We start from the raw sequence: 12362 nt of genomic DNA, 5'->3' as shown, positions 1-12362 counted from the left end.
TCGATTCCTTCTTTCAACCACCCCATTTTGTTGGGGGGTTATATGGCATGAAAAATTATGAGAAATCCCTAAGTCATCACAGAATTTTTCAAAGTCTTGATTTTCAAATTCTCTTCTGTGATCACTTCTCAAATGGGCAATTTTCAAATCCTTTTCATTTTGAATTTTCTTGCAAAGGGTGGAGAAGGCATAAAATGCATCATTCTTATGAGCAAGGAAAAGTACCCAACCAAATCTAGAGTAATCATCTACCACCACAAGACCATAGTGTTTACCTCCTAAACTTTGAGTTCTAGTAGGACCAAAAAGATCAATATGTAACATCTCCAATGACCTTTTGGTAGAGATTCCATCTTTTGATTTAAAAGAGGATTTTACTTGTTTGCCCAATTGGCAAGCATCACAAGTAAGATCCTTATCAAACTTGATGTTTGGAATTCCTCTAACCAAATTCTTTTTGACTAGTTTAGAAATTTGGTACATACTAGCATGACCCAACTTTCTATGCCAAAGTCATTTTTCAGATTCAAGAGAGGTAAAGCATGTTATATTTTGTTCCTTTAAATCCTCAAGAGTTAATCCATACACATTTTGCATCTTTTAGCTTCAAATAAAACATCCCCAGTTTTCTCACAAACAACTAAGCAAACAAACTTCTTAAAAATAACTTCAAAACCCAACTCACATAATTGACTAACACTAAGTAAATTATGTTTCAAGCCATGTACAAGGAGGACATCATTTATACAAGATGAGAAATTTTTACCCACTTTCCCAACAGCCACTATTTTTCCTTTTGCATCATCACCAAAAGTGACAAGTCCTCCATCATATTCATCAAGCTTTATGAAGAAGGTTGTCTTTCCGGTCATATGCCTAGAGCATCCGCTATCCATGTACCACATATTTTCTTTCTTCTTGGATGCTAGGCATACCTACAAAATAAGCTCAAGTGACCTTAGGTATCCAAATTTTCTTGGATCCTTTCACGTTAAACCATCTCCTATGTCCCAAATCATTGTAATAAAAAACAACTTTGTAAACTTGATCACCAATCATTCTTTCACCAAAGAAACATTGAACTGGAAAATGACCATTTCGGTTACACAATCTACAAAACCTTGGAGTTGCTGTTTTGTTAAAATAGGTGGGATCTTGAAACCTTGTGTCATTGGATGAAGAAGGTTTATCTTTAAAAGAAGTTTTCTCATCAGATTTATAAAATCCCAAACCAGTTTTATCAAAAAGTGGTTTTTGACTAGCTAAAATTTGATTTAGATTTTCATAACTGAGAGTAAATTTGGCTAAGTCATTTTCAAGATTTTTAACTTTTTCCAGCAGCTCTTCATTTTCCTTAAAACAGTTCACATATGCAACTACAGAGTGATCACTTTCACAACTTCTAAGTTGGGCTTTCAACTGCTTATTTTCTTCCACAAGATCACAGTCAGTTTCGGCCTCCCTTAGGTTTTCTTTGAGAAAATCATTTTCAGCTTTAAGAATGAAAACTTGTTGTTCAAGATCTTGATTATCGGTCAAAAAACATCTTATTTTTTCAGAAAGGTGATCTATCATAAGATGAAGGTCTTCAGTGTCGGGGTTTTGAAAAAATACCTGATCTACATGATTCGCCATGAGACAAGGCTGTGACTTAGTTTTAGATTCTTCATTACTATCCGAGTCATTTTCTAAGTCTTCCCATGATGCCATCAGACCCTTCTTCTTTCCTCCTTTTTTCTTTTCCTCCCTTTTTAACTTGGGACAATCAGATTTGTAATGCCCCATTTTCTTGCAGTTGAAACACGTTACTTTGCTAAGGTCTTTCTTCACTTTTCTTGAGCTGCCACCTTTGCCTTAGAACTTCATCATTTTCCTGAATTTTTTGGCAAACAACACAAATTCATTTTCAGATGAGTTATCACTGGATTCATCATCCAGAGGGTTAGTAACAGAAGAAAATGCAATTTCTTTCTTTTTTGACTCCCTTTTTAAATAAGTGTTTTCAAAAGTAAGAAGGTTTCCTCTCAAATCATCAAGTGTCATGGAATCAAGATTACTACTCTCAGAAATAATTAAAACTTTTGTTTCCCACTCTTTAGTGAGACATCTCAGCACTCTTCTCACAAGCACAGAATCAGAATGTGTTACTCCCATAGCATCCAAGCCAACAGTGATGGTGTTGAACCGTTCGAACAGTTCATCAATGGATTCTCCTTCCTTCATTGTAAACATTTCATATTCCATGTTTAACATGTCTATCAGAGTCTTCTTTACAATGGTGGTTCCTTCATGAGTGATTTGTAATTTATCCCAGATTTTCTTTGCTGTTGTGCATCGTGATACTCGTCGGTACTCCTCGAAGCTGATAGCACAATTGAGTAGATTTATGGCCTTGGCATTTAGCTCCACTTTCTTCCTATCTTCCTCAGTCCAGCTTGCTTCTGGTTTAAGAGTTACTACTCCTTCAGCACTTGTGTTAGTGGGGAACTGTGGTCCTTCTAGGATGATCTTCCAAAGCCTGTAGTCTACTGCTTGCACAAAGATCTTCATTCTCTCTTTTCAATAGGTATAGTTTTTCCCATTGAAAAGAGGCGGTCTGTTGCTTGACTGCCCTTCTGTGAGATTGTACGATACCAGATTTGAGCCACTGCTTTCTGCCATGAGGATCTTTTCTCCAAGCTGCAAAGCTTGATCTCTTTGAGACCAAGCTCTGATACCAATTGATGGTTTCAGTGGCTAAGAGAAGGGGGGTTGAATCTTAGCCCCCTTTTTTCTTGATTACACTTTCTGGTCTTTGAGGAGACTTTTCTGTTTTTGTCTCGTCCCTAGCCATGAGACTTTTTACTTTTGTCTCGCCACTTGGCACGAGATATTTTTGTTTTTAGCTCCTGTGCAGCAAAAACAGAAATGAAGAAGTAGAGAGAGAAGATTACACCCAGATATATCCTAGTTCAGCTGCTAAGTGCAATGCAGCCTACATCCAGTCTCCATCACAACAATGATGGAATTTCACTATAATCATCCAGATTACAAATTGTAAAGTGCTAACCCAACTTACAAGGGGATTCCCACAGAATCATGAAACACAACATAGATGAACAAAGGAATTCTAAGGACATCTATGGCTTTTTCTTTTAATTTTGTACTCTCTGCCTTTTTTCGCTCTATGGCTTTTTCATACAAACCTCACTGTTTGCCTTTTTCCATGAGACTCAAGACATGACAAAATTAAACAGAAAATGCAAGATAGAAAACATTGAAGGAGAAGAAATTCTGTAAGCTTAGGTAGCTATGAGACTTCTGTGCAATGCACTCTCACTTTCTTTCCTTGCTTCAACCCATGGTTGTTCTCTCTTTTTATAGAAGAGGGATGCTTCCACACTTGAAGCCAAAAAAACCAAGCCAACTTCTTCTTCTCCAAAGACAAAACCGGTTCGGCCAAGGAGATAGAAGAGGAAACTCATGCAAAAACCAACATGCAAATACCTCTAGTCCTTCCTTGGTCATCACTCTTCATCAATCCGAGCGCTCCATCCTTGGCTTCCTCTCCAAGATGGATTTCTGGCCCTAGATGCTTCATGATGATGATGGCTTCATCTGCTCCAATCTCTGCCTCTTCCATCACTTCACCACTCTAGCTACTTCCTGTGGTGGTTGAGCAGGATCAGAAACAAGCCATGCCTCCAAGAATCTCTTCCTTGATGGCCGAATCTTCTTCTTTCTTTTTGAGTATGAAGGATCCGAGATTACCTCACCAAATCTTACTACATTTGGTGATTATCTCAGCCACTGCATACTTTTGGTTTTCTTTTTTTTGCCATCATTAACTTGATGGTCTTGATGCATGCAGCTTCTTCTTTTCGGTAAGTGTAGCTTAATGTAGCTTCCATGGTTGCTGTGACATGACCGAAAGAGAAGAGAGAAAGAGATGAGAGAGAATGTGAAGTTAAAGTAAAAGCAATTAAATGAAATGTACCATATTGAAGGGTTGCTTTTACTTCCCTTGCTTTGAGTAGCGTATAGCATTAATCATAATGATTCCCATCAAATCAATTTCTCTCTCATTGTTCCAAGGTCTGCAATAACTCCATTTAATAAAATTTGGATTTCATCAAGAAATAAAGGTGATATCCGTTGAAGCATGCAGCACATAATCAAAGGAGTGGGTTTTATTTGTTTAAATGGATAAAGCTATATTGTGTCCCATCTCCCTTTTTTTTTTTCGGACCAAGCAAGTTGGTTATACACCAACAATAGATTTGGGCTTGCACATTTAAATCTGACCCAAACTAATTCAGCCATAATGATTAAAACCATTTGTATGAATGCTGAATAATTTTTAATCAAACTGGGCTTGCTGTAGATTTCCTTTATTTTCGGCCCAATACAAAATCTGCACAACAAAATTATTAATTAAGCAAGTATGAATTAAGATCAAATTAATAATTTTGTAATTAATTATTTTAATAATGTTTGTTCATCATCAAAATTAAATTAGAGTTTTCCAAACTCATCAATCAGTATATGCCATCATTCATTTTCTAACAACATTAATAACAATTAACTTGCTAATAATGATAATTACAATTAAAAAAAATTTAAATATTCTCATAATAAAACCTAATGTGCTTTAACAAAAATAATACTATTAATCATTCAGTACTAACAATTTCTCACAATAACAATAACATTTAACTTCATCCATAACAGTTATAGTTAATAATTTTAAAAGAATTTAAAAAAAATTAACGTTCTTTTCAAACATAATTATAATAAAAAATAATAAAAAAATAAAAAATTACATTCTTTATAAAAAAATCCCTATCATTCTGTTTACATTTTAAAATTTAAAAACTAACAAGAATAATAATAACTAATTTTCTAATAATAATATTTATAATTAAAAATTAGTAAAAAAATTTCAAAAAAATCTAACAAATATTCAAAAGTACTAATAATCATTCTATTTATGTTTCTAAATTGCATTTCTAACAACAATCATAATAATAATTAAATTTCTAATAATAATAATTATAAACATAAAAGATTTTAAAAATTCAAAAACAAAACTTACATGATCAGGATGACTGAGATAATGAATAATATAAAACTCAGATCGATCAATATCTTTAATTTTATGTTTTTTTGGCATGACTTTTTTTTCTTCCAAGATGCAAAGCTTCACTCAGAAACGGAGAAAGGAAGAAGGTGAGAGTGAAGTTGAAAGTGAAATCTAAAAGTGATTGTAATAGAATGGTGAGAGAGGGTTGCATGGGTCTTTGTTTGGTTTCGGGCACCGTTCGGGGAGAAATTGGTGTGCGACGCGTGTCTAGGCTGCATCAAATCGGACCGTGCGTTTGGTGAAACGCAACTCGGACGGTCCGTGTGGGGAACGAGAACTCACAGGATCCGAGTTGTGGTTCCACTGATACCATAAAATTGTGAAGCACCTCTCTCCCTCATATCAGAGTCCAACACCACTCATGCATCCATATGCAAATTAAAAAGCGGCATTAAGGTGTACTATAATTCTATAAGAAAAAGTACTATTTTGTTCATCAATGTTTGAGGGATACTGTGAAAAACAAATTTTTTTATGTGTGTTCAATGTTATCCTACCGTTAAATTGATATGACTAGTGACATAAATGTTACTAGTTAAGTTCTATCTATTTTCATGTGATAAAAAAATAACTAAAATTTTATTGTAATATTTCTTTTCTTCGATCTTTTTTTTTTTTACAAAATCTCAAATTCTAACAATCAATTATCAACCTCTAAAATAAAAAAAAACTTTTATATCGGCGATCATTATTGACTCTTCAATATGCAAATTATTTGTGTGAAATTTAACGGTGGGACTATATTAAACTCGCTTGAAACTTTTTAAAATTGAAATAAGACGTTTGAAAATTTTTAAGATTAAAATAAAACGTTTAAAATATTAAGTACCAAATTAGAATTTAATTCAAATGCTGGAAACAAAAAATAATACTTTATCTACACCATAATATATCTTTTTCTTTAAATAATTTTTATTTTAAAGTTTTGTTATATTAAGAATTCAATGTATTTAAACCTAACTTAAATTTATATATAATAAAGAATTTATTAATATACTATAATTTTAAAATACTTGATATTTTAAAATTTAAGAAATATGAATAAGCATAATATTTTATATTATTGCATGGACAATTAATCCATCTTAAAATTCATATTAATAGAGCTAATTTAAAAATGAAAAGCAGGTTGAGGGGTTGGCTACTGAATGTAGACTTTTGAGTCACGTAATGAACTTTGACAAACTTGATGCTTTTATTCCACAAAAGTTATCTTTGAATACATTATATATTTATATTTATTTATTTTTATAAGTGTAGTAAATATAATTATTTGTTAAAATTTAGAGATACTTATCCTATTTTATGATTTACTATATATTTATATGTCTATATTTAAATTAGTTAAAAGTTTAAATATTTTTTAATTTTTTTTAGAAATTTAATTATCCTATTTTGCAGTGTATTACTGACACGACAAAAATCATTTTATATCTTAAAATAATTTTTTGATATATCATTAACTAAGGTAATACATAAATAAAATTTGTTAACAGATAAAAATATTAAAAAAAAATAAAATATCTAACAGAATTAATCGCTAAGAATCACAATGTCATTTTTTAATTGATAAAAAATAAAATAAGAGTTAACAAAATAATTAAAAGCGAAAATGAAAGTTTACTCTTTTATATAAAAAAGAAATTACTACCAAAAAGTTGACTCAATCTATTTGACATTAGCTATCATGTGAATAGTCAACATAAACAAATAAATTGACCACATTCTTTTTAATAGACAGAAAATAGACTATAAAATCTATAACATAAATATAATCTAGTTCAAAAAGCAATATTTAATCAAACTAACTTAGATTCATTCAGCCAATAATTCAGTTATTTGTTCAAGTAAATTTTAAAATTTTAAATATTATCTTATGTATGCATTTAAATTCTTAAACAGAATTTTAATTGAAATAAATAGTCTTTAATTTACAGAAAAAAATGTAAAAAATAAAAAAGTAATATTTAAACAAACAAAATATTTATAATTTTTTTGTATACAAAAAAAAATTAAAGCAAGCCGATAAATTAACCACTCAATCATTTTAAGTTGGTTATCTAATGTTATATTCTAATTTATGTGAATTGTTATGACATTTACTCTAATAAAGATGTTAAAATATTTTTTTTATAAAGATACTTGTATTAAAAGTATGTTTTATTTATTAAATTTAATTTTGATGTACTGTCATTATAAAATAGTTTTATACATGCATCTAATTACGTAATGCTATATCAACAAGAATAATTACCCTTCATATTGACTGCGTGAATGATCATAAAAAAATGTATATGATTGTATGACTGTATAAAATATTTTATCGTGCATTAAAATTAAATTCTTATTTATTTAGCCACACTTTAAATAAATATAACACTTTTATAACATATCAAAATCAAATCTTATAATTTATCATCTAATAATAAAAAATATCTTTATACAAAGACAATTATAAAATTTTTATTCAAGTATTTACCAATTAATCATATATGACAAATTCATTTAATTTTGGGTAAAGTATTATTTGATCCTAATGTTTAGAATAAATCATATTTTAATCTCTCACCTTTATTCTCTTTTAGCAAATTCAAATCTTTTTTTTCTTTTTCTTGAAACTTTTCTTAAAGAATTAATAGTGTAAAAAAAATAATAATAATAAAGTAAAATTTAATTTTGTTGAGAAGATAAAAATAAAAAAAATAAAAAATATATTTTTAACAAAAATATTGTTAATAATATATTAATTTTATTAATTATTAATAAAAAACTTAATAATAAAATAATATTAATATTTTTTTAAAATAAAAATAAAACAATTAAAATATTAAAAACTAAAATAAAATTCACCAAAAATATTAAAAACCAAAACAGAATTTAAAGGTTTGTGTCTAACCTTATCAATAAAGCCGTATTTTATTTCCGCAATTGATTTTAAAGTGAAAACTCAGGTGAAGTCCACTTCACGTTAAGTTGATGCTTGAGTTTTCACCTTGGTTTGGGAGAGCGAAAGCCACGCACAACAACAAAGGGCAAAAGCGTCATTTCCTTTCAGTGTACGAGTCTACGAGGACCTTCATTGCTGCCTTCATCATTTTATCTTTCCCTTTTTCAAATAACAAAAAAGAAAAAAAAGAAAAAGAAAAAAAAAAGTATAAAGTTCAACAATTGCACTTGGCAAAGAAGAACATCAACAACGGAACACAGAGAGAGAAAGAGACTCCTCAAAGCTTCACAGAGATCGCAACGAACAACACAACACTCCGTACGAGCTTTCCCTATTCTCTGTCATCACTCATCAGTTCTTCAGTTCAAGAAGGTCACTTTACTTTTTCTTTTTGACATGCTTTTTATTTTCCCTTTTTTTTTTAAATTTTATTTTAATGTACTTGATCACCTCTGTTTCAGAATTTGTTTCTTTTTTTCGTCTTATTAATTGTTTTGGGTGTTAATTAGTTTATATGATCGGTCCTGTTCAATTTATGTGTACCTACCGTCCCCATATTTGTTCGGTAGGGATACCTTTTTAATTTTGGATTGGTCAACTTGGTCACCCATTTTTAATACAACAAATGAAAATTGGATTTTTTTTTTTTGGTTGTTAGAGTCGATTGTTATTATGTGATTGGTCGATATTTTATTTGAATTAACGATTTTCGTGATATGGTAAACTGTGTGTATTAGTGTCAATTTTATTTTGGTGTGCTGAGCTTTATGCTATTTAGGTGTAGGCATGTGTTGCTGAAATTTCAGATTTAGTTTATGGTTGATTTGGAGTTTGAAACTTTGAATCATGGACCCTCTAAATGGCTCTGTTCTATGTCTTGTTTGTTGTGTGTGTGTGTGTGCAAGCCTGTTTATTCGTTAATCAACATTTATCTGGTCACATATTGATTAAATTCGCGCTGAATAACTGAAGAACTTGAAGCCTCGCATATCTGTCACTTCAGAATAGAAGTTTTTTTTCTTGTTGACAATTTACATTTCACATTATGCGTTTTGAAAGTTTTGAAAGCCTTACTTCAGTGGAGTGATTTTGTGAAAATGCGGTGTTGTTGATATGGTTCTAGGTGTTTCTTGCAGTTGTTTGTGTTCTTGTTTCAGATGTCTCTAACCTAGAGCTTATTTCTTGAATGCCAGGCTTGTTCTAGAACCGATACCAGGGACACAATTTGTTTGATATAGCACCAAGTTTTCATCAACGTTGGTGTTGAGACTCTTGAGAGTAAGGAGCAATCCATGTGCTAGAACATACACAATTTTTGTATAAAGCAGACTGTTCATGGTTTCGGTCATTTTGATAGCATAGTCCAATCTTGGTGAAACAGCATGGAGGATATTGAGTTGTTAGATATCAGTTGGGAGGACGTTGTCTGTCCCATATGCTTAGATTTCCCTCATAATAGTGTGCTCCTTCAGTGTTCATCTTATGAAAAAGGATGTCGTCCTTTTCTATGTGACACGAACCATCTGCACTCTAATTGTTTGGATCGTTTCAAAAGTGCCTGTGGTATGTCATCATCTCCAGCACTTGATGAAACTTCTGTAGAAAGTAATGTTCCAGTGGTGCCGGATGCTGCCATAGAAAATAATGAGCAAGTGGCACCAGATGGTCGATGCAAGCTGAGTTGTCCATTGTGTAGGGGTGAGGTTTCTGGGTGGATTGTTGTTGACAAGGCTCGTTCGCATCTTGATGAGAAGAAGCGTTGCTGTGATGAGGTGAAATGTAAATTCATGGGAAGTTACTTGGAGTTACAGCAACATGCTCAACTTGAACATCCTCATGCCCGTCCGTCAAAAATAGATCCCGCTCGACAGCTTGATTGGGAGAATTTCCAACAGTCCTCTGAGATTATAGATGTTTTGAGCACTATTCATTCAGAAACCCCGAGGGGCGTGGTTTTGGGAGATTATGTGATTGAATACGGGGATGATGATTCTAGAGATGAGTTTGAGGACTTCCCTGGAGATGATGGCAATTGGTGGACCTCTTGTATATTGTATCAAGTCTTTGACAACTTCAGAAGTTCAAGAAATAGAAGGAGGGCAAGAGTAGGTGATACCAGAAGGAGTAATCGCCGTTTAAGTTATGATACTTCAAATTCAGATGAAGGTTCTGTTGTATCCTTGGAGTACAATGACTATGGGCTAGATGAGATTGATGATGATTTTGTTAGTACAAGGGGCCCCTCAAGGGGTAACCGTGGTTACGGCAGGTAATAAACTTGTCTTCCTTTATATCGACTGTTGTTTTTTGCTATATTGTAGTGTAAATGTACTTTATCTTTATGTGACGTGTCTTAACTTTCTGATTTCTTGAGGTATGATCATTTCATTACAGTACTCTATGCACAAACGTTATATTATGGTGTGATGAAAGGATGCACGACTAGAACTGAAATATTCCTTTTTGAACATTCTAAACTTGTTCCCTTGTTTTTACTGTTCAAGGCCACCATCATATATTTATTATTATAAACTTGGAATCGTTCTTTTTTTAAAAGAATATAGTACCTTCTGATGATAATAATATAACTCACATTTTAAGTGGATATTGTTTCATTTGCAATTTGCATTACTGGCAAAGATAATATTTTATTTCATGTATTGATGTCTAGATGTTTTGTCGTGTCGATGAAAGTAAATGTGATCTCACTGGTGAGGATCATTTCATGTGCAAATTGCGCGTGCAGATTTTCACCAATGATTTTTCACATTAACACGATACGGTCAATTCTGAAAATGTATGCCTTACTTGGTCTTGTACGGTCATCTCAAGAGGATCCTTTAATTTATCTAACTCATTTTTTAGCAACCTGATTTGTCGCGGTTTTCTTCAAGTTACTATTGTATACTCAACTGTGTGTTGTACTTTGAGATACGATATGCTCTGTTTACTTTATTCTTTTTTTTTCTTTTTTAATTTCCGACTATTGTTTTTAACGTTTTGAGGTTTCATGTATCTGATTGCCCGGCACCGGCACCATTTTCCATCGATTCAATATAAGATAAATAATATATAATTGTGTCCTTTGCCAGATCGCATAGGCGCCGATCACGCTTCTTTGATAATTAGGTATGCTTGTTTCCGCATAATGTTTCGTCTTCCATTTTGTCATTTTGCGAAATTCCTGATGAACTTTCTGCTAACTGTAGACTTCCTTCTGGCTTGAAAGAACGCAATAATGGTGATAAGGAGCCTTTTTGATCCATTCCCTTTAAAGTTAGTTATGAAATTAAGGGAAATGGAAGTAGTGGCAGGGGGCATGGTGAGCAATAACAATTATTATGTGTTAAAACCATGCAAAGATTACTTTTTAGATCATCTTTTTGCACTTTGCACTGAGATGTGCTAAGTTGGGAAACTTCTATGAATTTGACAGTTCCATTTTGTCACATATTCAAAAAGTTTCTTTTATGCTTTTAGCTTTGAAGTCACATTTGTTTGCTGAATCTAAGTGGAACACAGTTTGCTAGCTAGTGATTAGGCTACAATTCTGCCTCTTAACTACAATTTTTTATTTTACTTTACCTCTTATTTGTATATATTCTCAATTGATTGTGGATGGACTTGTGGTATGTTAGAATGACCCCCTCTATGGGAGGCATGTTATGTTTTATGTCAATGTCAATGAATAGAAATATGAAAAATGATCATTAATGTGTCTGAAAAACCATCTTATCCCAAAATATTATATACATTAATTAAGTTTAGATAGTGTGAATTACGATTAATGCAAGTTTGGGCTAAATATTGTATTAAGAGAATCTTTAAACCTATTATTAGTATATACCTCTTATTTTCTTTCAAAAAATAATTAGGAGATTACGTCATTACTCCACTTAGTAATACATGTTTCCACTGAGTAATATATGTTTTAGACATTATTGCGTGCGGAGAAATGTTTCCCTCCTCCGAGAGCAAGCCTTAGCTTCTGCAGATACCACTAAATATTATTCACGTCAATGCCTTGTGGGTCCCTCGAATTTTTTTAAGCTATTTTTTGAAAATAATTTGTAAATGAAATTAACTATGATTAGTAACTCAATTAAATGGATGCGCACAATATCGACACTGCTAGTGCTGGCCATAGTTAGGATTTAAACCTTAAACTATAATTCTATCTTATTCGAAAATATTTCATTTTTAATTCTATCTACATTTTAAAGTTTTACATCCGATTTTATTCAATATGACCTCAATAAATTAAAATTTTTAATCAAACATAATATTTAATTA

At 31.8% G+C, this 12362-nt stretch overlaps 1 protein-coding gene across 1 annotated transcript; it reads left to right on the top strand.

The window, feature by feature from the left end:
- Positions 1-8178: 8178 nt before the first annotated feature.
- On the top strand, positions 8179-11688 carry LOC112755628 (uncharacterized). The gene is made up of 4 exons (XM_025803839.3): positions 8179-8441; positions 9263-10338; positions 11162-11198; positions 11279-11688. Exons 2-3 carry the CDS (start codon positions 9452-9454, stop codon positions 11196-11198), a joined length of 924 nt encoding a protein of 307 aa, XP_025659624.1. The 5' UTR covers positions 8179-8441; positions 9263-9451; the 3' UTR covers positions 11279-11688.
- The last annotated feature ends 674 nt before the right edge of the window (positions 11689-12362 follow it).

This window comes from Arachis hypogaea, chromosome 6 (assembly GCF_003086295.3).
Source record: "Arachis hypogaea cultivar Tifrunner chromosome 6, arahy.Tifrunner.gnm2.J5K5, whole genome shotgun sequence".
Classification (NCBI taxonomy): domain Eukaryota; kingdom Viridiplantae; phylum Streptophyta; class Magnoliopsida; order Fabales; family Fabaceae; genus Arachis; species Arachis hypogaea.
This window is presented reverse-complemented; position numbering and strand designations above follow the sequence as displayed.

What these genes read in the sequence shown, in the direction of transcription:
- LOC112755628 (XM_025803839.3), top strand. Translation starts at nt 9,452, where the DNA reads ATGGAGGATATTGAGTTGTTAGATATCAGTTGGGAGGACGTTGTCTGT. An exon ending in GGTAACCGTGGTTACGGCAG is followed by an intron (nt 10,339 to 11,161) that starts GTAATAAACTTG and finishes GTCCTTTGCCAG; the next exon opens with ATCGCATAGGCGCCGATCAC.